At 34.6% G+C, this 26,167-nt stretch overlaps 2 protein-coding genes across 2 annotated transcripts in view; both read right to left on the bottom strand.

The window, feature by feature from the left end:
• Positions 1 to 267: 267 nt before the first annotated feature.
• LOC103985542 (probable serine/threonine-protein phosphatase 2A regulatory subunit B'' subunit TON2) lies at positions 268 to 14,991 on the bottom strand. The gene is made up of 12 exons (XM_009403274.3): positions 14,678 to 14,991; positions 12,966 to 13,057; positions 12,667 to 12,729; positions 12,407 to 12,505; positions 10,854 to 11,012; positions 9,688 to 9,759; positions 9,481 to 9,613; positions 9,294 to 9,358; positions 7,441 to 7,516; positions 5,767 to 5,868; positions 3,851 to 4,043; positions 268 to 767 (listed from the first exon to the last, which is right to left on the bottom strand). The coding sequence occupies exons 1-12, from the start codon at positions 14,829 to 14,831 to the stop codon at positions 530 to 532; spliced, it is 1,446 nt and encodes a 481-aa protein (XP_009401549.2). The 5' UTR covers positions 14,832 to 14,991; the 3' UTR covers positions 268 to 529.
• A 520-nt stretch (positions 14,992 to 15,511) lies between these two features.
• LOC103985533 (cullin-1) overlaps positions 15,512 to 26,167 on the bottom strand; it is a 12,471-nt gene continuing 1,815 nt past the window's right edge. The window contains exons 3-19 of the mRNA XM_009403261.3: positions 24,406 to 24,591; positions 24,230 to 24,277; positions 23,942 to 24,145; positions 23,783 to 23,860; positions 23,443 to 23,532; positions 23,274 to 23,354; positions 23,116 to 23,178; positions 19,089 to 19,124; positions 18,909 to 18,995; positions 18,692 to 18,841; positions 18,480 to 18,535; positions 18,274 to 18,394; positions 18,041 to 18,202; positions 16,864 to 17,007; positions 16,559 to 16,777; positions 16,273 to 16,440; positions 15,512 to 15,943 (exon numbers count right to left, since the gene is read on the bottom strand). Coding sequence (XP_009401536.2) covers positions 15,842 to 15,943; positions 16,273 to 16,440; positions 16,559 to 16,777; positions 16,864 to 17,007; positions 18,041 to 18,202; positions 18,274 to 18,394; positions 18,480 to 18,535; positions 18,692 to 18,841; positions 18,909 to 18,995; positions 19,089 to 19,124; positions 23,116 to 23,178; positions 23,274 to 23,354; positions 23,443 to 23,532; positions 23,783 to 23,860; positions 23,942 to 24,145; positions 24,230 to 24,277; positions 24,406 to 24,591 — 1,995 coding nt within the window. The 3' untranslated portion in view covers positions 15,512 to 15,841. The remainder of the gene's footprint in view (positions 15,944 to 16,272; positions 16,441 to 16,558; positions 16,778 to 16,863; positions 17,008 to 18,040; positions 18,203 to 18,273; positions 18,395 to 18,479; positions 18,536 to 18,691; positions 18,842 to 18,908; positions 18,996 to 19,088; positions 19,125 to 23,115; positions 23,179 to 23,273; positions 23,355 to 23,442; positions 23,533 to 23,782; positions 23,861 to 23,941; positions 24,146 to 24,229; positions 24,278 to 24,405; positions 24,592 to 26,167) is intronic.

Raw genomic sequence — 26,167 nt, forward strand, 5'->3', positions numbered from 1 at the left:
TAGCATGTGCCGCATTAAAGGATATCAGTCAACGTTTCCTCTCTCTCTCTCTCTCTCTCTCTCTCTCTCTATATATATATATATATATATATATATATATATATATATATCTATCTATCTATCTATCTATCTATCTATCTATCTATCTATCTATCTATCTATTTACATCTTCTCAAATATGTTTATTTTGGATTAGTATCAGAACATTACACCATGAAACTATCAGAAGACAGATAACACAAATCAACCTTGTTTTTGTAGCCAATGTTGATAAAGTAAAAAGAGAAACAAGAGATCATATTTAACCCCACACAGTTTCAGCATTGAGAGTCTTTGGAAAAGAGAGTATAATTGAGATGTTATGCAGGCTCATTAGCTCAAATTCTCCCAGAGGTACATTAAGTCAGAATCCCATACCAAAAAGAAGAGTTTTGAAAGGAGAGTATGATTGATGATTGGCTATTCATTAAATTCAGATGTTACAAGCTGGTTCAGTTCAGATGGCTAGACCAGATATGTGGCGAGCAAATCACTCTTCCTCTGGTTCTTCCTCTTCCTGCAATAGATTCTCCCTGTTGTCGTGCGCCCAGAACCCACGCACATCTATGAGCATGCTCGCGACCGTGCCACCTTGCTTGCAGGCAAGAAGATCAGCAAGTGTGACCCTAAGAGGGTCCACGGGTTTGACCATGTCCCAGATTTCATCTCTTACATCTTCAATACAGAGCTCATAGTTCCCACCCTCGATCCACTTCTGGTGCACATCTCTGGCAAAAGGAACATAACGTAAGGAAGATTTCAAGGCTAGCAATGCAAAACAGGAAGAGGAAACACTAGAGTTACTGCTTTCAGTGCCTAGACACTAGAAGAGTATATGGCCTTCTGTCGAACAAGGATCCTAGATAATTAATTCTTGACGTTGTTCGAAATAAAACAAGAGTTAAAAGACGACCATTTCGATTCTTCCTTTTATACATACATCCACTTTAGACAGTCAATCAATGTACTAGCCACACTAGGCAGTAAGGTGCTATGACTAGGCCAGCAATTCTGTAGGCCAACCAGATAATCAAATGTGACTATATATATCCCTCTACTTCTGAATGAATTCAAATGTTTTTGTAACTTGAACACGAGCAATTTTCTAGTTCAGTTCTTGAAGAATCTTACATGAATACCTTCATGCAGTAAAACTAGTTGGATTATATAGTTGGATTATATTTATAGAACATCAGTTAGAATTAATTTGCTGGTTAAGCGTGCAGCGCATGACTGGGTAGTCAAGGGTTTCACCCCTAGAACAACCCATCCAAAAACATTAGACTTCATGAACCTACGTAATATAAGATTGAATTACACAGTCAATACCACATTGATGTTGTCAAGAACTTAACAAGTCACACCTTCAAATAATTGACTTCCTTACCAGTAAAAAACACGACAAAACTGCTGCATCGACAGAATTAGTGCTGACCACAGTCGCACATACCATACATATACCACGCTAGCACCAAACTGTGATGCGGTCTTAATTACATCACACATGGGAGTGTTTAAAAAATGAAAATAAAAAGAAATCCAGAAATGGACATAAGTTGAGAAATGGATAAGAGATATTGGTACTATTCCGAACGACAGAATAAATGAAAGATATGAAGACACTTATAAAGCAACTGGAAGCAACAAATAGAGAGGAAAGTGGCCAATAAGTAATACTGAAGCTATGATAAAAGGCTTTCAGTCAGTTATAGAAGATTTAAAGTAGTAGAGCAGTTATGGGAAACAGCCCAACAGTTAAAAAAATGATACATTCATTTTAAAATCTACTGTCATTGAATCAATAATCAATTTTGTTTGGACATTACGGCATGTTATTGTTGTTGTTGCTGTATAATCATATGCAATGACACTGAACATACTAAGAAAAATAATTTAGCATTCAGATCTGTTTCCTTGATGATAAAAAAGCAATTTTGACAAAAGTACAGTAAATTCATTCTTTAAGATTATTTTACATCAACAATTTAAAACCATAATATGGTCCAATTAATAGACATATTGGACAAAATAAGCCATGTACAAGAAGAAGCAGCATCTTGACATAGGCTATCTTATATATCAACTTTCGGGACCTTAAACACAGATGCTATCTATAGAACATATAGATGCCTTGTCCTTAAGATTCTTTTACATCAACAATGTAAAGCCATAATATGGTCCAATCAATAGACATCTTGGACAGAATGCCATCTATGCAACATATAGATTCATGACATAGGCTATCTTATATGACATAAGCCATAATAGGCCATGTACAATAACAAGCAGCAACATGACATAGGCTATCTTATATGTTACATTTTGGGGCCTTAAACACAGATGCCATCTATGCAACATATAGATTCACTTCGACTCGGGGGACATGTATACAGATACAGATATCAAACAGATACTAAATTCTCTAACCATATTTGTCCAAGCAGACATGAATACAAACGTATATATAACAGATATGAGCTTAAATCATATTTAGTAGGATGACGATGCAAATATTACATGAATTGCAGATAACATAAAAACATATATAAAAACCAATTTCAACCTACAATTTAAAATTTTTATTTATAGCAATTATGAAAAAAATGAAAGAATGATTAAAATAACATACATAGAAAACTCAATCAATTAACAACTTTTCTTTGATTAATAAAAGAAAATTCAACACTTTAAGTTTGAGGTATCTTTGATTATTTGAGTATTTCAATATAGATAAAATTCAACCTATGTATGTATGTCTTCAGATATGAATACAAATATGTGATAAATACACATTTCTACAAATATATAGAGTTCAACTTGAATATGAGAATAGATTCATACTTCATAGAGATAATATCCTACCCACATTAATCCTTGGAGCTTCCAAACTTCTACAGCTTGCTAAGCCTATGTGTGGTTAAACTCCTGTTTACGCTAGACAGCACAAAATCGATAAGAGAACCACCTTTCTCAAATCTGCCAATAACTTATCTATGTACATCTTGAAACTTCAAGGTTCACTTAGTATTTCTGGAAGCAAAGAAAAACCAAGGCCTATTCAGAATCTCATTTAGTTGTTTATTTCCAATGCAAAACTGATATATATTCATTTGAAATAGTTACTTCTGTTGTTAAGGAAATGCTTTTGGCTGATTAACTTTACCATGATAATAATTAAAGCAAATCTCCAAGTGAATGTGAAAGTACTACTTAGAAGGTACTTCTTTCCATCAAATCAAAGTTTGAGGACAGAATTACGAGGACACTACCCCATGTTCATATTTGCATGGCTGCACCAAAACACAATGAAATACCAAACTGTTGCATATCCAGGAAAAGGTTCTCTAGTCACCAATATTGCCTCCATTTAATGTAAAGATCTTAGGAGTATAAACAGTCACTAGCAAGATCATAAGTGTTTCAATAATATCATAATTGGCTCCAGAAAATGGCATAGCTAATAGGAATTACGCAATGTAACAAACCACATCCCTTAATAAAAGCCGCTTACAAAGAATGGGGGCTATAAAACTACATATTTACAAAGGTGCAGTACTATTTTAATAGTAGTAAGAGAAACTCCATATCAGGAAAAAAACAAAAGAAAAATAAATCAGTGTATTACAATAAACATACTAAACTTACAGCTAATAATGTCAGCAGTCGAAGTACATGCATGTGGATCAACATGAACATACATATATATAATAAATAGTAAATGTATGAACATGTAGTACATGAACAGGATCACATGAGATCACACTAAGGATTAAAAAGCAATGTAACAATAGACATAATCAAAGAAAAGCACCTGAAGAGGGTATGAACATCAGCTGTTGTAAGATAGCCCCGTCCCTGGAGATCAAGACACCTGAACAAGTACGTCAATCCTTCGGGTGTGTCTTTGTTTTCCAGGGCCAGAACAAAATCCAGAAAGCTTTCGAAGTCCATCTCACGAGAATTACCCCCGCCAGTTTTACTTCGACGTACATGCTCATCAAAAACTGAAAACATAGAAAAGAACAATAACAAGACTGACATGTGTTCAATAATAACAAGAAAGAAAATATAACCACATTTATTTAGGAGCAGCAGCAAAGAACTATTCGTCTGGAGAATCATGGAAAGTTGTATATGGATCGGTACAATGCCATATTAGCAACTTAACAAAAGAATGCTTGTCAAATCCATGTCACACACCAAGAAAGGAAAGGAACAGGAAGCCAAAAAAAATAAAAAGAAAATTTTGAACTCTCTTTACTTGTAAGCTTGCATTAAGAAGATTGTTCCTGTGGTGCTAGAATTGTAGAAAGGTAAAACAGCACATACAAAGAGTAGATATGTTTAATAGTTAATGGTCAATAGACTCAATACCAAGCAGCAAGTATGGAATGCTAGCAATTCTGGAATTTGAACTAAATGTGAGAAAAAGAATTTTGTAGACACAAAAACAAAAAGACGTAAAATCTTATGAAATTCTTACTAGTTTAGGAAGGTTTAGGCTTCCCAAATGAGTCATAGCATGCAGCATGACGTAAAAGATGTATAAATCAGAAAATCAGTTTGAAAACTGTGTGCACACAGTCCTAATTCTTCTATCAATGTAATTCTTATTGTTCATTGCAGCCTTGAACTTCCTCTTTCGACAAAAGGAATTCTTACTTCAGTAGTGAAATCCATAATTAGGTTTAGAATAATATCCTGATAACTGAAAGAAATAATGGAATAACAAAGACAAAATTAAAACTAATTGTAGGCTATCATATATGACAGTCAAAAAATTTGACAATATTCAAATCTATAGAGAACTATTGCTCTCAACAAGCTCCTGCGAATTTTTCTCATGGAGTACTTGGACGGCTTGCATATCCTTGTCAACAACCATTACCATAAAGGAGTTGAATAAATTTTAGACCCTTGTTAAGATATTTGCGCATGATTGTTTCAAGAGCCTTGCATTTCACAAATAATTTTATATTAATGCTACCAAATAAAATTCTCCATAAAAGAGTATCTAAAGTGAACCTGTTTTTTGCTATAGAAGGTACGTTGATGGTGCAACCCTTTAACGAAATTGAGAGATAAAGAATTTTGATAATGAGTGTGGATTGCATTAGTAGATGGTGTGTATATTTCCAATTCATTGGTGAATGAAATATGAATGAATAACAAAGTATCAAAGATTTAACAGCATTTCTTTGCATAACTTCAAAAATTCTTTGCATATGCCCTACAACTTGTAAAAATAGAAGTCGTATCTGAAGTACAAGCTCACAACAAAGTACTTCTATTCAAGGTATATATATACACACACACACACACACACACACACACACACACATATATATATATATGTATATATGTATATATATATATATATATATATATATATATATATATATATATATATATATATATATATAAAATTCAGCGACGTCGCCTCTCTCTTCGTCCAGGCGGGGCGACGTCGCCTCGTTTATATATGTATATATATATATATATATATATATATATATATATATATATATATATATATATATATATATATATATATATATATATATATATATATATATATTCGTTCCATCTAGTAACGAGCGGTCCGTGTACCAGTAAGCTGACGGACCGGTACGTACCGCATGGAGTGCTATCTAGATTCTTTACAATAGTTTAAAAGATCATGGACTGAAAAATGAGCTTACTACGCATGGAGTGCTAGAAACTAACCTCTCTCAATAAAGATTTCAGTCAGTGTCCCATCTGCATATTCTTTGAGCTCTTGCTTGCTTAATGTTCCATTCTTGTCTTTATCTAGAGCAAGAAACATATCTGTGCAATAATAACACAATAAGAAATCATCTAAAAGGAAACATACCTCAGTTCATACCCCTTGATATCCAGAAAAACACAAAAAATATCCTAATTTGTAAATGCAAGTTACCCTAGAAAGCCATTATCCCATGTAGTTGCAATATCCTTCAATTGCTAGTATCAGAAGACAAATTAGGGAGGATCACTACTATCAACATAAGCAGGTTATAAAGTTAACTGGGACATTACTGATAATCTATGAAGCTTATAGATTGTCATAATCTATAAAGTTTGCGACACCATTGTTCTCATACAATGAAAGCCATCACATCTGAAGCATTGTCTATTGCTCAGAAAGTCAGATTCACATGGAAACTCTGCAATATTTTCAATAGATATTTCCAGATTATGCTGAAATTATACAGTTCTTACCATGATTAAGTTGGTCAATGGCCCAATATTCCTCTACTGATCTACATTAAATTTTTTGTAATTGAGCTTCATTACCTTCTTTACTATTTTTTGGCAGAAAGAACAAAAACAACAAAAGTTCATTGATAACTGTCTTGTGATTGTTCAACACGAATGGTTAATGCTACACATTAATTTTTTACAGCTCTCATTTATTATTCCACACAAATGCAAATGAACAACTGTGTTCATCTAGAAATTTCTCATGTTGAACAACCTGAATCCACGGTCAGCAATGCTCAACTGTGTCATGTTGCAAAACTAATGCTCAGGTTGGACATACAAGGGTCAGCATTGAAGTTTAGAAGGAGGCCCCAGATAATGTTGCAACACTGTCATATTGGCCTATTTGACAAATGTTTCAGTTTCATCACTGGACTATAATTTCTTTGAGAATCTTCCAGATGCTTGTGGAAAATCCCACATAAAGAGAAAGAATAAAAAGTTGAACTATTCTGTGTTGATTGGTTCACATCCACTACATATTGATTTTACCACATCAATTCACAAGATACATGAACACAAACGACCATGATAATTAAAAATTGCCTCTCCTAGATTAATCTGTTTTCCACAAAATTACTGTTTATATATGATACCAGTAGTAAATTCATGATAGAATTTTGACAACTACTTGGATGCTAGCTAATCATCATAACATACATAAATATAGGATCCAAACCTGACCTTATAAGCATAATAATGGAATGGTGAAGAGGCATATTGAACAGTCAAAAAGCAAATCTACTAGTTTATAGCCAACTGAGCTTTCTTCTCACCCTATGGTTGGAGCACACCTATCTTAATGTTACACTGTCTGATTCTGAATTTTTAAAAGGTAAAATGGAGTATGCCGTAAATATGAGAATAAGGGTTAACTTATGCTTAAAGGACTAAAGGATTAGGATTTCCTAACATGTGATAAAGCAGGCTCTAAGAGTAAATACCATTACATAAAATGATCTGTACTTCAGAATGTATAAAATTCATTATCAAACTTGATATGAGATATCTAATAGCACCTGGCTAGCTCTACTTTAGTGTCCATGAAGGGAACAGAATATGCAGCCAACAATAAAAGCAGAAAGACATCAAGATAATCATAAATACACGACATACCACAAATACGCTGTGCAGAAGTTAAAGAGAACCAATTCTCTGCCTGTTCAGTATCAGTAACTTCTTCTTCACTTTCCTAAAGAACAGTCAAAACGTATATCAAATAGAGAACCAGAAGTAGGGTCTGATGCATCTAAATTTTCCTGTACCACAATATAGAGCTGCAGAACCTTACTATTCATGCATTTGAGGAAAAAAGTAACAATTACAGAAACTGTTATAGCTAAATATTCTTCTAAGGGATATGTTTTATTTGAATTAGGAAAAGGTTAAAAAAATCTTTCTAGTATGACAACTGGTAAGATGGTAAAGTTTTGATATCTTGGTTATGCACATAGGTTTTGGATTGTTAGACCTTGCAGATATTTCTACCGCAATGCACATGACGGCAATTTAATCCCTGTTTTGATGAACAATCTATTGGTTCTCTGCATTGCTTTCTGATAGAACCATAACTAAGTCAAATTCTTAGCACAAGACTGTTTCAGTCACCATTCCAACCAGAAAATTAGCGGCATTTGCTAGAGTCTGTCACTCCAAATTAGTTGATTTAAGCCAAATTCTGCCAATCCAGGTGCCAAATCAATCATATTTGACAAACTCAGATGATTCTCGCAAAAAAATTCGACCCAGTTTGAATTGATCCAGTCAATTCAGTTGAGGGTTAACAGGAATCTAGAAGAGATACCAAAGTTCTCAATAATCACATACAAGATACCCCATAAGCTCTAAGATTTATCTTTTCGCCTTAAACTCTTATTTTCATCTTTGAATCTTCTACTAACTAAATACTCACTGGAACTAGGCCATTCTTTGGCTTTTGTTTATAAAAAACATGCTTCAGCAGCAAAAGATACCAGTAACAAACACCTAGTGCTACAATTGTCGCAATATTTTGGAGCAAAATCATGTACGATGTGTTAATATTTTGTTGACTTTGCAGTGATATAAAGATTTGTTTTCATCAGTCTCTTAGCTTTACTACTTATCTTCTATTTTACCAATAGTAACATTCATCTGTAGAGGGAAACAATAAGGTAAAGAGAGTCCACTTTACAACACCAAAATTCCAAGATTCCAAGAACAAGATTGCAAACCAACAAAAGCTCCTCACCCCAAAAACTGAGAAGAATAGAAAGAAGAAGCCACTAGTCTTACTTAAACAAAGTAAACATGCAAAAAATCAAGATAAAAGTAGTGGCATATGGTAGTTAGCAATCCATAATATGATAATCCTAGAAAACTGTTTGCCTTAGTAATTTACTGAAAAAGTAAAAACTCATCAATCATCTAATTTTAAATGTCCACCAAACTTCGATAAGAAACAGTAACAAATATAACTTGCTTCTTTTTATCAAAATTGTGTGAGGTAGTGTTTTTTGTTTGACAGAAAGGAAAATGTGAAATTTAAATCTCTCTCTCTCTCTCTCTCTCTCTCTCTCTATATATACATATATGTATATACATATATATATATATACATATATGTACATACATATATGTATGTATATATATATACATATATGTACATACATATATGTATGTATATATATATATGTGTGTGTGTGTGTGTATGGATGTATGTATGTATGTATATGTGTATATACACACACACACGCCATGTTACTAAGCTCTCACCAGAAAACATTCAATGGTCTATGTTATATATTTGTTATCATTAAAAAAAGACATATCCAATGCACAAGGCTTCCACCAATACGAAGTCTGGAGAGGATCAAAGTACGAAGTCTTCCCTCTAAATATAGAAGGGTTGTTTCTGTAACATGTTTCTTACTGTTAATTGAATATTTTTTTAACATAAGGGAAGGGGGATCTTGTATTAAAATAGCTACCTGGTGCAGCTCCATGAGCTCCTGTAGACAGTTGCTCAGCAAAACCTTCTTTATGTCAGCCTTTCCTATGATTATTCAAAAAAAAAAAAAAAACTTAACGTTATCCTGGGTCTGTAAAACTTGGCGATTCCTCCTATGGCAATTTTCAATCAATCTTTCAGTATACAGGAAGAGTTAAGTAGAAAACCTCGCCTATGAGGATCACAAAAGAAGAAGAACTTGCGTACAGCTATTCGACAATACATCTGAACAAAGGCTGCAGGCATGTCACGGAGCTGTGCCAGATTAGGAATAAGGCCTCTTATATAGGCCTCCATTTCCTGCAGTTACAATGGTGTCACAAGCATCTACTTCTATTGCAAATATCAATACACCAAAATAAATGCATTCTTACATGAGGTTGAAGGAAACCATCGGAGTCCTCATCAAGCTCACTCATATCGATTCTTGCCTGTGTAAGTGAAACCTGATGCATAACAAAGATGAACCAGACACTTCACATATCCAGTGAGAATATCTAAAATTATTTCAAGAATATGAATGAGAATTGGACAATGACCATATTAGAATCTCCAACAATTGATCAAAGATGTATCTTAAGAATTGAACAGTAACCAAAGAGGCGCCTTTCAACTGTTGAACTACTCTGTTCCAATATTTCTTTTCAATCCAACCTTTCTCAGGATAGTTTATGACTATATGTACAAGTTCTTCATTAGCAACCTGTTAGTAAAATCATTAAGTTCCAGTACGTATGACTTATGAGACTCCTACTGTCCTACATACAATAGTATTTTCTTATCGAGATGATCCATGTTTCATGAGCTGTCAAACAGAAGAAGATCATCAAGTATTGACCATTAAAAGTTTTGGCAATAACAGTGACTTTCTTTAGCAGTTAATCAACTTCAGAAAGATACACAACTCCAAAATCTTTTTCTTTGGATAAAAATATAATCAAATCATTACTAAAGTTGTGTATTATACAAGTGGCAGAGAAGGAGATGTGGCAAACTTTTTATCGAGAATGTTAAGTTGTAACATTCAGCATAATCCTTCTAATACTAGCTCCCTGACTGTTGCAATCAAGTTATTCAAGTTAACCAATTAAGCATGCCAACATTATTCATTTTGACAGTGAAAAATGAAAGAACATGAGTTAATGAATTGGATCCAAAATTATAATAAGAATCAAAATAAAGCCCCTGGTACTGATTTTACAATTACATGCCCTCACAACTGCCAATGCTGCATTTACAATAAAAAATTGGACATTCAGATAAACTGTACATCATTAGTATGATCTATGACACACTAGAATGCAGTCACCTAGTTGGTGATGTTCATAGTTCAAGCTGACAATATTAAGTGCTATATACAAACGGGGACATAGTTAACGAAGAAATGACAAGACTAGTTTTTTCATTAAAAATAAATCTATTAGTTAATAGGGAAAGTATATTTGGCAGAAAATGACTACAACCAGCAACAATGTTGGAATTTTCCATGTAATATAATTTGTTAAGATAAAAAATTCAATGGTAAAGAAACCAAAGATACCGTCCGCATCACATAAAGATAGAAAGGCAGGATAGCTATTCTTCCAGATTCATCCTTTTCAAACTTCATGAAATTAGAAGGGCTAAAAAATCGTCGACATTTTGGACCAATTTGCTCTGTGCAAAGAGAGGCGATGTGACAGAAATCTTCATAGTTCATCTGTAGAAGGGGATAAGAAACCAATATGTATTACCAGAATTTTTACATATATCAAATTATAACAAACAAGGCTAACTCATGTATTCAGGCATATAAATCAGAAATCTAAAGACACATATCCATTTGAAATACTAAAATAGCATGTAAATTGTAGTAAAAGCTAAATATATTATATATGTAATACTCAATTAGCATTCCGTTAGTACTTATTATCATAACTAGACTTGATCTTCATGGATCCACCTTTGATCTATTCGGATCTTGACTTGATCCAAATGGATCTAGCTTTGATTGTTGAGGATCTTGACTACATCCATCCGGATAAAGCGTGGATCAAGCCTAGAGCCATTCGAATCAAGATCTTCAGGGATCTAACCATTCGGATCTTTGCTTGATCCATCTGAAGTCATTTTTTCAGTCAGATCGATCTTACACCATAGATTAATGGTTTAATGACAATAGATACAACTCCAATATGCTCTAGCCTCCACAGTCCTACATGCCACAATCATACTTGCCCTAAGGAGGTTCCTACTGCATGTTATTGATGCATCAATGGCACACCATTTATGAGTATAATCTATCATTGGAGGCATTGGGTCTACGAGACGTACAATATCGAGATACAAATTCAATGATCAAGGACATTGATCCACCGGCTATGGACTCTCATCATTCATTTGGTACTAGAAGCAGAGGGATGCTGAGGTTAGAAAACTATTTTATTTTGCCCATATCTTAGAGTTTCCACACCTAATCCAACCTCTCCATTCTTTTCTCATGGGTAAAGGGGTGCATCAATCCAAGGAAGCAACCTTATTTGATGGACAGAGTGGAAACCAGCGACCGAGTTCTTCGATGGATCCATAGAGCTAAGAATTTTTGCCTTCAATCCTTAGCCACTAAGCAATTCAGTTTCATATTTGTTGTTTTATAGCTTAGATTTTCTTTTATTTTTATTTATTTTGATTGTATAGTCCAAGAAAGTAGACGAAAGAACCCTGAAATAAGTTTTTTTTCTAATTTACAGCTGATTTTTCAACCAAATTTTGAAGAATCTATACATATGTACTGACAATCAACACATGGGTATTAGTCAGTACATACCAGTTCAGCCTGGGATCAGTAGATGTCTAGTACAACTGTACAAGATTGCAATCCTTGCATAGTTGCATGGAATAGGTTTCTCAACTTTACCAAAATTGTCAAGTCTTTTGCCAATGTGATAAATTATATAAGAAAAAAGGAGTATCAAAAGTTAGAATTCACCTCATAATGGAGACAGGATCGAGGTGATTGAGCATGGATATATATCAGATGCCCAATTATGTCTAATCATGAAAAGTTATGAATATAGTGCATGTCCTCATGAATTTTTGAAAATACATGTGTACCTTTTCAGCTCCAGTAGCATCATCAATAACACAATTTTCCCTTAGGCAAACCCACATGGCATCAAGGTCATCAGCATTCAGTAAAAGTTCTGACTGCTTCTGCATGATGAAGGATGAGCACAAAAACAGTTACACAGCAGCCAAAGAGACCAATAATGTTTTCAGCCTTATGCATTATTAGCATCTCTCAAAACACAACATGAAAAAATAATAATAATCAAGTTTTACCAACCAAAAAAATTATCTGTGTGACCAAATACCTTTAAGAATCGGTACTTTGCCAACCTTTGAACCCTATGACTGATTGATCCTTCTTCAGGCTTCTGCTTCACAAAGAAATATATTATGGAAACAGAATTGAAAGATTGCATGGCAAAAAACCAATTACTTTGAAAATAGTGGTAATTTGGATCAATTTTCGAGCAAAGGAGGCCGATCTGAATGTCATCATAATAAAACAACCATCAACAAACCTATATGTAATATTTTTTTCTATATGCTTTTAAATATATTGATAATAGGGCAGAGGGGATATCCTAAAACTAATCAACTAACTTGCCTTTTTGTAGAAGCTAGGGATCAATCCTGCTTGTGCATTTTTCTGTTGCCGTTCTTTGAAAATCTCGAGCAAAATCCTTTTCGTTTCAAGCTCTGAAAAAATTAAAATGTTTCTTGAGGCAAATTGTTTAATTGATATGCTCCATATAGAGGTATTGATTAAAAGCTTCTAGTAAATCCATTAAAATTATTTTTGTACCAAGATCATAAAGCATTGGAACAAGCAAAACATGTAAGCATGTAGTTGGCTTGAGGTTCAAAAGTCTGGTGTTCAAGAGACAGTGGCTTTTGAGGTTCAAAATACAAACAAGGAACACAGATTATATAGATTTTTCACATCCTTGTAAGAAACTTAGTATGTGCTGTTCCAAAGGCCACTACCAAATTAGGAACTATGAAACTCTTATCAATTGTTTGAATAATATCTGTATATCCTAACTTAAGGTTCATCCAATTATGCAAGATAATCAGGTTTCATGGAATGACAGCAAGAAATTTTATTGTTTATATGCTAAGTTTTTTTAGCCTAGTAATTTAAAGTTCTCAAACTGGACATAAAGGAATTATCCAATAGCCTAAATCCTTCCATAAACAAATTTCAGCAGCATGTTAATTAGAATAACTAAGTTAATTGGTGGAAATTCCTCTGATATAATGACATTATGTAAATATTATCCTGGTCAGATATCATAGAGGTCTCCAGATGTCCTAAATTATACAAATTTAGTAACAAAGCATGATAATCCTGCTTTGGAATAAAGGTGATGGGAAAAATTTTATAACGAATAGATTAACACAGATAGGAGATACAAGGAGTCATTTATAAAGAAAACCATCTATTTCTATCCTGTGTTCTAGACATACTCTCTTTTTTTTCTTTTTTTTTTGTAAAGAATAAGTGATAAACTGTCAAAATATTTACTAGCTAAGCTGGCTGACACCTTCAAAACTCTCATGGCCTACTAATTTAGTGACAAAGCAAGATAATCGTGCTTTGGAATATAGGTGACGGGAAAAACTTTATGACAAATAAATTAACACAAATAGAAGATACAAGGAATCATATATAAAGAAAACCCCTCTGTTTCTAGACTGTGTTCTGAAATACTCTCATGGCATACTAGTGCAACTTCATAGTTGACCCAAAGAGAAGTAAGAATGAGAAAAATGTCTATTTGAGACTTGAAAATACTCATTGAATTGCGTTAAGTTCGTCAGCATCTATTCATCACCAGCTGCAAGTGTTGTAAATTTGCAATTCATGTTGTCTAGAGATTTAGCCACTTGAATTTTCATTTGCAGTATTTCAGAATCCGCAGGACAATAAAATTCATATATTTTCCATAACATTCTTAAGTATCACATATATCCTAATCCTAAAATAAAATTGATCCAATCAGGTTTCTGATTTCAATTTCAAGTCATTAGGGCTAAATCCAAAATATAAATTAACTTAAAACTGCAACCCCAGTTTGCACCAAATACTCGTTTGTGTTCTGAACCGATGACCGACATGAATCTTCATAAAAATTTCTCCAGTTTGGAAGTGAAGGAGACCAAGAAGCACTCCCATAACTCGATTGTTTACGAAAATTTCAAGAAATATTTCTAGCACAAAAGAACCCAAGCAAGCAGAAACTCTCAAAGGGAAAAACGAGAAGAAAGAATGATGGTAATGGGGAATAAGGACAAGATTGAAGGAAGTGAACAGACCCATGAGAGCTTCCGAGCCAAGGCCGGCACCGGATCCGACGAACCGGCGCAGATTACGGACCCAGGGCATGGAGGATGCGGACGGGATCTTCTTGGGCGCCGCCGCGGCCTCGTGGCCGCCGCTGCCTTCGCCGTCGCTGGAACCGCTGTACATTGTCTACGCCGTCACCACCTCTCCGATCAGGCAGCTCCTGGGAGGACGCGCCTGGCCTAATCGTTGAACCCAAAGCGCATCGACAGATCAAACGCTACCACTGGTTCCTCTCTCGACTGGTTCAAAGCAGCCTCGGCTTTGGGAAAAGAGAGATCGCCAAGAGGTTCTCTTTGTCATTTCAACGACTTTATATATATATATATATATATATATATATATATATATATATATATATATATATATATATATATATATATAGAGGAGTAACTTACTTCGGTGTTTGAAACAGCAAAATTAATTGCATATGGTGGGACTCGATTCGTACCCAAGTTGGCAAGGCATGGGAGTGGAATCACGATCTAAGACACATAATAAAACGTTTAAATAATGATAATATATATTTGCGATGCAACGTGACTACGAGCATAACAATCCTAAAATCACATTATACATTCAGCTTTAATGGTCTCATTATTTAGTTGACACCTCAATTTCGTACTTTTAGGGATTCGGTGTTTTCTAACACCTATAAGAGAAGGCGTGAAGTGCTTCACCGAGGATTGAAACCTGAGCTGTCGTAAAGCCCTTCCGAATACCAACCAATCATCTTATTTGCTTGGCATTTACACAACATTTTGGGAGTCACATACCATATGATACCAGAACAAATTAATGCGATATTAGAAGCAAAAGAAGAGAATAAAATTATTGTAAGCCAAGGTCAGAAATCACACGATGAAATATCCAATGTCATGAGCAACATAACACTAGAGAATTTTGTGCTACAAAGTACTTCTCTTTGGTGCAGAAATTGATGATGTACTTACACCTTGTTTCAAGATGAATGTACAAGGAAGATGCCCCTCCCCGAGTCTCAAAAACCGGCCATCAACGTCAGGCGAACACAGCAACAGATTTCACCAACAGGCTGACACAGCTGTATCATCCATGGTCTTAATCATGAAAGAAAAGGTGAAGGGCATGGGCGTTTCCTCTGGAGATCAGGTGAATCAGGCCAAGTATCTGAAAAGATTTGGGTTGTCCTTGTCTCGCTCTAAATAGTCTCTGGTGATCAGATCTTCTATTCTCTTCTTAATTGCTTTGAAGTCAGGCTGCAAACAACAAATGATAAAAGTTAATGAGAACCATTTAAAAGAAAACAGTACTTTTAATTAATCAATCACCTATAATGAGTTAAAATGCATGGATTAACAGTAGACTATTTCACAACAACAATACACTACTGGAGCATAGCCACCAATTAGTTAGTTAGTCAGATGAGTCAGCTCAACATATTACCTCCGTGGTAAGAGAATAAAGGATTATAATATGGTACAAGCATAAAGTAATATCAAAATTGAATGATGTTAGACCTCTCTAATTTAGATAATATTTATATTTTCAGCCATGGTTTACCGAAATGAAGAAGACACCAGCATACCTTGAACATACGACCAAGTTGTTCGACACATTCCAAAACCAACTGTTGATGACCCAAAACTTTACGACTCTTCATAATACGTACAATGGAGGCATCGATAGCATATCTTCTGTCTTTGTCAACATCTTCAATTACTTTCTTCTTCTCATCCACCGGGGGAAGAGGTATCTGCAGTTTAACACAAGCCATTGAACTTTCAGAAATATGCAGCTAAAATGGAAGCAACATATTAAGTAGCAAAACAAAGGAAGATTTTCTCTGCTTTCACAAGGAAGGTTATGATGACCTTGATCCTTCTCATTTTGTCAGTGAATTTGGAGTTAAACTCAAAGATGTCACTTGAAGAAATGGATTTTGTATTTGGCTCTTTGTTAAGAATCTTATACTTGGCACAAGAGAGGGAGTGAAGCAATCTGATTACGTCATCATCGGTCAAATTAAGCTGAGTCATGATCTCTGAGTAACTCAATCTATCTGAGGCATTAAATAGCAGAAGGGCTGCAGCCTATACACAAATCAAAAAAATGCTTGCAGTTAGCATTGGCATCCATGCCAAATTTACATGAATAAATAAAGGAGATCAGCAGCTACCTGATAAGTTGTCACAATAAGCTCAATGGTTTTTGACTCAAACTTCCCAGTGATGTTACATGTCCCCAAAGAATATATCCATGTAAGCTTTCTATGTTTGGTTTTTGTCTGATAAAACTCTCTGAAAACTTCTACACATTTAACCTGAAAGCAGCATTCAGAGTTAACAATTGCTTAGTTATTAAACAACAATTATGGTAATACCTCAATTCCTATGCATATCAAATACCTAAAGTTTTCCTTTCTATCAATTATATAACCATCTTTAAAGTTTAAATAGTTATTATTCACATGGTAACCACTCGAATCTATCTCTGTTGCATATAGCAGTCTATCCATTCTTCAATGTAAGTTTCCTAAAGCTGACAGTCGTTGGAAAAAGACTGACCTAGAAGGTTTGGTTTTGGTTCAACAATAAAAAATACAGAGTAGAAAAGATGAGGGCTTGGATTTAAAAAAAAAACAAATCTCTCTATAACATTCTTTGTCATAGAAGCTTCTTGATGGTCAACAACCAATATCAAATATACATGAAAAAGTCAGAAAGACAAAAGAACATGTTGGTAGAGAATGATGCCTGCCAACATTACAGCAAACGAATAAGGCACAAATAGCCAGTGGTAGGTCATGTGGTGATAGTGTTTCTACTTTCTACTAATCAAGATGCATTGGGACTAGGGTAGGGCTCATAAATATGTTGGCAGCTAGCTCTTTATTTGTTTTGGCTTAAAAATAAGATTTGTGCAAGCTAAATGATTATGATCAGTATAGTTGAAACAGCTTTCCTAATAAAATAATCCTTACAATCCTTGCTTTTGAAAAATGGATGTTAGGAAACTAGTGGAACTTCTTTACACAACAAGGGATGATTGTAGCAAGTACCAAATTAATAACTGGTATCTTTAACATATAAAAAAGATAGGAGACTATAATACGAGGAAAAAACAGTTTAAGTTAGGCCAACTGTAACTAATATGCACTTATTCAGTGAAGACCATGTCCATGTATAACCCACAATATGAGTATCTTCATTATAAGAGTTTCCAATATCCTTAAGTTAGCATAGACCAACTGGAATTTTTAGCCTGGAAAAGATTAAATGTCAACTATTCATATTAAGACTGTCAGTGAAAATTAAAATCTAAATGATAAAAAAAAGGGAAGTGATTCGCCTAACCATCTCAGCAGAAAGGTTGAGATCAGACGTTCTGTAACTTGGCCAGAACCCAGTCGTCAAAACAGTAACAGTTAGATCCATTCCTGGATTTGCATGAGGGTTGTTGTTGAGATAGTCCTCAAAATTAGCTTGGTTTTCTCTAGCAAGGGTTAGATCAGTCACCTGAAAAACAAACCCAAGACATCAATTCACTAATTCAAATATAAACAACACATTAAATTGCTGGTACAGACCATGCCCTCCATCTTTGAGGTAAACTGCCCTCCACATTGTTGTTTTAACTTTGTCAAAATACTTCTCTCATGATCATCATTAGCACTTTTGTCGAAAAGTAACCTCCTAGCAAGCTTCTTTCTGCAAATTGATATCAGAATCAGTGTACATACTGGTAATATTAATGCAAAAAGATTATATATCTCAGCATGAGGTAGTCAGACACCTATAGAACTCGGCAAAGAGATCTTTGTCACTGATATAAGCAAGCAACTTTACAACCTGCATGATGCACATATAGAACGTTTTGATTTGTAGACTTATTATATTTAATAGCATCCCAAAGTTTAACAGGAGAAAAGGAAGGGGCAACATGAGATAGAGAAAGTGGCAAAGAGAATTACAGGAAGCAGCATGGACACAAAGCAAGGTATTTACCTTCTCCAATGTCTCCTCGATTGCTTCATCACTGAGTTTCTCGCTTCCACCCTTCTTAAGGATATTATCACAAAAGGTGGCCAACAACTCAGCACTTGAACTGCCTGCAACACCCTTGTTGCAGAAAACTTCAAAAGCCTCTTTGAGAGCCTAAAAGTGACAGACACGATTTAGTCAAAAAACAAGAATATAAATTTACCAGTGACACACGACGAACCTTATGAAAAAGGGAATGATTCAGGAAGCAGTCATTCACGTATGCCAAGTACTTGTCATGCAGCTCAATAACTTTTCTAACAAAAACCTGGAAATTCAAGGGTTGTTAAAATATGATTCTCAGAAAACAATCCAACAACTAGAGAAGAATGGAGTACATATCAAGATGCCCACAGTCTACCTGTTCTTGCAGGCCAACTACATCCCTTTTCTCTGCCTGCATATTTTATAGTGACAGCAAAATCAATATAGTGTGCATCCAAATAAACAGATATAACGAGGATTGGCTGATATAATAAGAACATAAATTTAAAAAAACATACTAAAGGATATAACAAACCAAATGTTATAACTGTCAGATCAAACAACAATGAGCATAGAGGTTGACAACAATATAATCATTGTAAAGTTAACATAATTAGTTTTGCCACACATAAATTGAAGTATTCCTATGATCCTAAGGCAATGACAACAACAATATTCAACAACATGGATATTTTCGGCCACTGAGATTTGCATTAAGTATAATATTCTTAATTAGATCAAGAACATTCAAACATTTATTTATGGTTTCAAGTAAGTTTTCTTCTTACCTCATTAAACTATGATATTTTCTGGTCCCTTATTTTATTCTCTATTAGAGGCACATCTAGTTGTCCACAATTAAAGAAATTTCTTTTTAATCTTTTCCCATAACTCCACAGTTCACCTCATGTTTTTTCATCTCAAGGACACAAACTCTTTGTATATATTGCTTTTTAACAACACACACTCACTTCACAGAACATTGCTGCTCACAGTTACTTGTAAAGTTTTCCTTTAGAATCTAAAGGGTACACAATAGCTATGCAAAACCCTCATCACCCCTCTTCACTTTAACGGTGGGGGCTTTTATTCTATGGATAATATTGTCATCAATCTTACCATCATGTTGAATAATAGATCCAAGACATAGAACTTTTATTTATGGGAACATTTTATCCATCCAATATTACTACATCTTCAGTTATTCCTTAATATTACTGAAATTGTTATATATAAATAAAATTTTAGTCCTACTTAATTTGAAATCTCTACTTTCTAGGGGTTGTCTTCCAAACTCAAGTTTAAGATTAATTTCATTTGAACTCACATCAGTCAAAATATCATCAGTGAACAACATTATTTATGCATGTATATCATGTTAATTATTTAGTTTGTCCAATTTCAATCTTAGAAAGTAAGAACCAAAATTGATATTTAATGTCATCTCATAGTAATAAGAAACTCATTGTATAAACTCTCTATAGTTTTAACACCGATAATAGTTACCATATATATCTACATAAATATAATTACTTGATACATTTTTTTCTATTACATACCATAATAAAACTCTAGAGACCTGCATAGGGTTTTTCTAAATCAAGAAAAACCATATCAAATCATTCTTCTTCTCTCTATGTTTTCCTATTAATTATCCTAATAAATAAATAACTTTTAAGGTTAACCTATATGATCCTAATACAACAAAAAGTATATTTTATAGAGTGCAGGAACATAGGCTACAATTAGATTAGAAATTAATGATCCTGAAGAAGAATCAGCCCACCGTAGCATTACATGACAAGGTTCTAAGAATAAAGCATATCACCCAGTATGGTTGGTATTTATCAGCCAACAAGAGATCACCAGCTATGGTAAGTTGGTTTCCTCTCTCCTATGCTTTAATTACAACCTTCACCACCATCATCAGCGCCTTGCCATCTGTCTCCTCTCATCATCGTCGCCTCCACCTCCTCATCCCTTCTCTCCCTCTTTCTCCCTGATAGAACAGTACCAGCACGTAGCAAGTGTTGGAAACTTGGAATGACTCCATACCAATACTGTACCAATCCAGCCGCAGATCGGTAACAATGAACTGAGAATTTAAACCTTACTCTACAAAAGAACTTGGATGACAAGGACATTCTAGCATATTTAAGTACTTCTTTTGCATATTACAATTGATAAGAACAAAATTCTACATCCCAAAGAGACTTGACAAATGGACAATGATGATGTGGCGGAAGACATCAAAGTTTGTTGCACAAATCTGTCATGTCAGCATCAATCGAAATAAAAAAATGTTCGCTGAACCAAGAAAAATTCAAGGCATATTTCTCTTAACCAATGGTGGTTAGGGATACCAGACTATAAATAGAAAACCCTCCAACAAAAGTCCAGGTTCTTTTCTCTCTCTCAGTTCCCCTACACTCTAGCTCGAGAAGTTTATCAAACCAACTATGGCATATGAGGGATCACATCGGAAACACACCCAACGTTGGTCTTCTCTTGCAAGTGGACACATGGGGATCCAATTCAGCTTCAAGAATCTTCATCATCGACTCTCTCTCTCTTTCTCTCTCCCCCCTCAAGGTGCTTGTTACAGATAGTTCCTATTTTGCATCAAGATTTAGGATGCGACCAGGTGAGTTGCCTTTGTAATTCGGATTGACGACCGACATTAAGAGTAACAACAATGATAATGAATAATTCTAAATGACTCAATTATTGCAACAAAATTACTGAAATAAAGGCTCTGTAATAACTTGAACCTTGCACACATTAAATCATTCCTAGAAAGTCTTGAAATCTTATGCCATAGGATGCATTGCCAACTGGAAAGGCCACCTCAAAATTGGTCGAGGGTAGCCATGCACACAAAGCACCTACCAATAGGGGTATGGAGAAAGTTAACATACACACTTCTACAAGCAAACAAGCTATTTCCATAACCTTAACTTTGGTCACTTGTGTCCTAGAGGAACTACCTTACACTAGCACCATCCACACTGACTTTAAAGGATAGATAAACTCTAAAAGTTCCCACTATCTCTTCTATTAGTGCATCTCACAACCTTTTACTAATAGTTGAAAAAGTTTGTAAACTTTTCCCATACATTTAGCAATTTATTGAGTTGTACCTTTTGTTGTTCCACTCAAGGTTTCAAATATCGATATGCTAGAACATACACAACAACGACAACAAAACCGTAAGTCCCAACTATTTGGGGTCGGCTACATGAATCCCTTATCGTTGTTGAGATCTATAAAAAGTCTGACAAATATTTACCAACTATTTGGGGTCTGCTGGAACATACTGACAATTATTTACCAATCCCACCAAGGATAGGTACTATACAATATAGGTCAGTAGCAATTAGTATTAATTTTATTTTATTATCTTTTCATATGATATCAGACAATGTAGGTTGATATACCATATCATACGAATCCCTAAAACTGAGATTTTAAGTCCTTGTTTCCACTTCTTGTTTTTAGTTCACTCTCCAGTACATTTTGTGTTACCAATGGTCAGTCAAAGCCTTTGTTGGAGGTTTAGTGGTAAATAGCCTCAAGACTCCTAGGCTCTTGCTTAGAGGACTACACACTAGGTTTGCAAATGCTAATACATAATTCATTTTTTATAGACATCGTATATGACCACACATCAAGGGGTGTAAGGAACATGAAAGATTCAATATTTTGTAAATCAAAATGTTTAGATAGTTAGGATATAGCATATCCAAAAAAGGAATTAGCATCATGGACATGAATACGAAGGTCAAGGTATGTGGTTATCAAAAATAGAGGAAAAAAATATTAATATTCTGAACAATCAAAAGTAGCCTAGCATGGTAAGTCAATTCAAATTAGTTGTCCTAGGAGAGTTAGAAGAAGAGGAAGATTCACGAAGACTTATTAGGTACAATAATATGGAATTTGTTGGCTCTTAGTTAACCAGTGGTACTTCCTCAACAAAGTTCAATGACACAGATGGATCCATGTAACCATTGAACTGCGCTGAGACCTAGCTGCAGAATGGAGGCTATCTTATAAACACGTAACTAAAGTCACCTTCTGTGCTACTAATGTTGAATCATACCCTTGTTGCATCATGTTCTTTGAAATCACTGAAATGCTAGCAATTGAAGAGGTATTAAGGGCACAGTACCTTGAGTAAGAATTAATGGATTTTGATGCTCATCATTGGTTAAGATTATGTTCAATATTTTATGAACCATAGGATCTATTTCATCTTCTCAAATGAATCTTATGATACCACATTATACTGTGGTTCGAACGTCATGATTCACAGCCAAATTGTTAAACTTAGTACCTTAATGAAGCCAAAGAGTCTGCTTATGAGTGAACAAGAGGAACAAAAGAAGACAACAGACACCCACCTTCTTGTTACTAGCAGCATCTTCTGCTTGTTTGACTAAGGCTGTACCTTCTGCGGTCACATGCTGCACCAAAGTGATTATTTAGAGATCACATGGTTCATCTTAAACTTTTTGTTTAAAATTCCATAAAGTAAGAACATCAAATATCAGAGACTGACCAGCTTAAATATTTGAGAAACAGGATCCAGGCCATGAGGTATTTTGCAAAAAAGCCTATACATACGCGAGAGGTCATCCACCTAAATGTTAATTAGATGTGTGGTCAGTAAATCTTTTTAAATTTCTCAGAATGAATCTAATTCATCAACATCAAAGAGATCAATGCACCTTGTCATCTCGAAGTAAGGCATGGCATCCGGAATGTTCCTTTTCCAGAAGTTGGCTCGCATATATAAATAGCAACTCGTGTTGCACTTTCTACAAATAAATGAAAAAATGACAAGGAATATTTAACGACTAAATAAAAGTTTCTAGATAAAATATTCATGATTCACCCACACACCCATGTTGTCTTGCTTGGTGTATAAATTCTACAATGTATAAGGATTTTATCAACGCCACAATATATTAGGCTTTTTAAAATATTAAAATATTATATCTTTAAACACACATTTAGGACACTAACCATTTCAGCAATCAAGGGAATTCATGACAAAGCACAATTTACCTCTAACAATTTCTGTTCACTGCTAGAATGCAAGTAATGAGCAACCCTATCCTTCTCCCGTTTTAAGCACTCCTCGACCTAACCAAAGCCAGATAAAACATCAAACACTCACAACAATGAGAAAACTGAATATTTAATTTATATTTGTATAGGAAATACCTTTAACATGTAATCTGGGCATGAATCCTCTAGAATCCAAATGGAAGCTTTCCTAGAATAATAGGCTGCTGTATCTTTAAGGAAATATGCTTCAAAGTCATTTTCATAACAATCCATGTTACCCAATCCAATCTCAACGAAAATGTCCAAGACATTCTTCAACAAAGCCCTATCAATTTGTTCCCCCTCACGCTCTTGCTCGATCTGCTCGCAAGACCAACTATAGTCAAACCTAGCCAGATAGAACTGAATCTAACTAATACTTGAAACAAAAGATTTTCAGCTTACCAAAGAGATGACAGCATCTTTAACCTTGCCTTTAATCTCCTGGTAAACCTACAACAAAGAGAGCATTTCCTAAGGAACTGAAGTAAAATAAGCTGCACGCAAAATGTTTGAATCACAGAGAATGTGTAACTGCAAGTTACATGATGCACCATGGAAAAAGAAGTATGTGATTGTACCAGGTTACGGAAGCAAGTAAGCCCAACTTCATTCAGCGGAGGAAGCGACCTTCGTGCAATGAAGTATCGATCAAGGTAATGAAAAAAACGTGAAAGCCACCTGACCATAACTTTATGATTTAACCATCTTTTGACTAGTTCCCTCAACATAAATTCATCATGCTTCTCTCTCAAAGATGGCAATACCTGTGCAAAAAACACAACTCAATAAACTATAAATAGATGTGAAAATAGAAATCAAACTTCAGTCCTATTCTCGAACAAAATGTTAAATTACATAAATAATGGTCATATATGTATGAAAATGCAAGTTCATATGGTCTCCGTCATCAATAAATAAGTTCCTTTATTTGCATCCAGTACCATCTTTATGGAAATAATCTTTTGTGTATCACATATGAAGAATAGAATTATGTTTATTCCCTTCTTTTATTAGCCTATTCTATACTAATTGCTATAGGTTTAGAAAAAAACTGAAAACACGTAAAGGATGAGCATAAGTATAAAGGTCAAATATTCTCCTCATAATTTATGTGTCCTACAGAAGAAATGCAAAAATATTTGGCATTCCACACTATAACATAATTTACCTACACAGTAGACATTATTGCATCTTGCTCTTTCCCTTGTGTCTACCTAGATGTTGCCACAAGCCAGTGCTACATGCCTGAACAGATAAGTTAGTCTCACCACAGGACCACCTGGATACTTAGCATTCTGCAGTTGTTTCAGGCCAGCCAACTGCTTGAGGGTTTTGACGGTGCTTAGGTGGATGCCAAGTAACACGTTTTCTCTTAGGTAATGTTTTTATTGTTACAAATGGTTGTTACTAAAGAGTGGCAGGATGAGGATATTTATCATTTTGAGCAAGACAGTGACACCCTTTTTCGGAAAAATCGCATGTTTGATGAGTTACATGAAATAAGAGTAGTTCAACATGATTGCAAAATAAACAGATACTGGCACAAAATGTTGGTTCTTTAAACCTTTTTGTTATGCATGTTTTTGAGCCACAATGCATGGCATCATTATCTTAATTGTTACAGTCAGTACTTCTACTTTTGCTTTTACTTTCGTTACTTTACTACAGTAATGAAAACCTAGTAAGTACTGAGATTGTAATCAGAATTATGACCACACAGACAAAGGGAGATAAAAGATTCATTTTACATTATCAATGTAGCAAAATCATATGAGGAATGCATATTATAATTTTTTCTTAGAACCCTATCGAACAGGCTTGTATACATCTTATATATAGCAAAATGTGATCTGTAATTCAACACTTATTTTTAATGTCTTTTTTCCAGAGTGACTGTCTATACACCTAGGAGTTTGCTGTTTTAATGTCTTTTTTCCAAATTATCTGCCTATACACCTAGGAGTTTGCTATTTTAACAAAATTGAATATGCTGCCTAACATTTCCAGCTAACTTAGAAAACGTGTCTCCTTCTGTTGCTCTAATTTGTTCCCCTGATTGATTATTCTCTAATTACATTTGTTCCACTGGTCAAAGTTGATGAACTCTTCTCCATCATTCCTTCTCTTATCCTCTTACTCCCATCTTATGTAACAAGAAATTGATTGGCCATATCTTCGAAATGCTTCTCATCCTGCCACCTTTATGTATGGATAGATGTAACTGGGTCAAAGAATAACTGAAAGCACTCTTCTATCACATTCAAGATTTACAGGCCTACTAATAGGAAGTTACCTTACATACATACAAACTGAAATCACTCTTCTATTACTTTCACTAAT

The sequence above is a fragment of the Musa acuminata genome, chromosome BXJ2-1, assembly GCF_036884655.1.
Source record: "Musa acuminata AAA Group cultivar baxijiao chromosome BXJ2-1, Cavendish_Baxijiao_AAA, whole genome shotgun sequence".
NCBI classification, from domain to species: domain Eukaryota; kingdom Viridiplantae; phylum Streptophyta; class Magnoliopsida; order Zingiberales; family Musaceae; genus Musa; species Musa acuminata.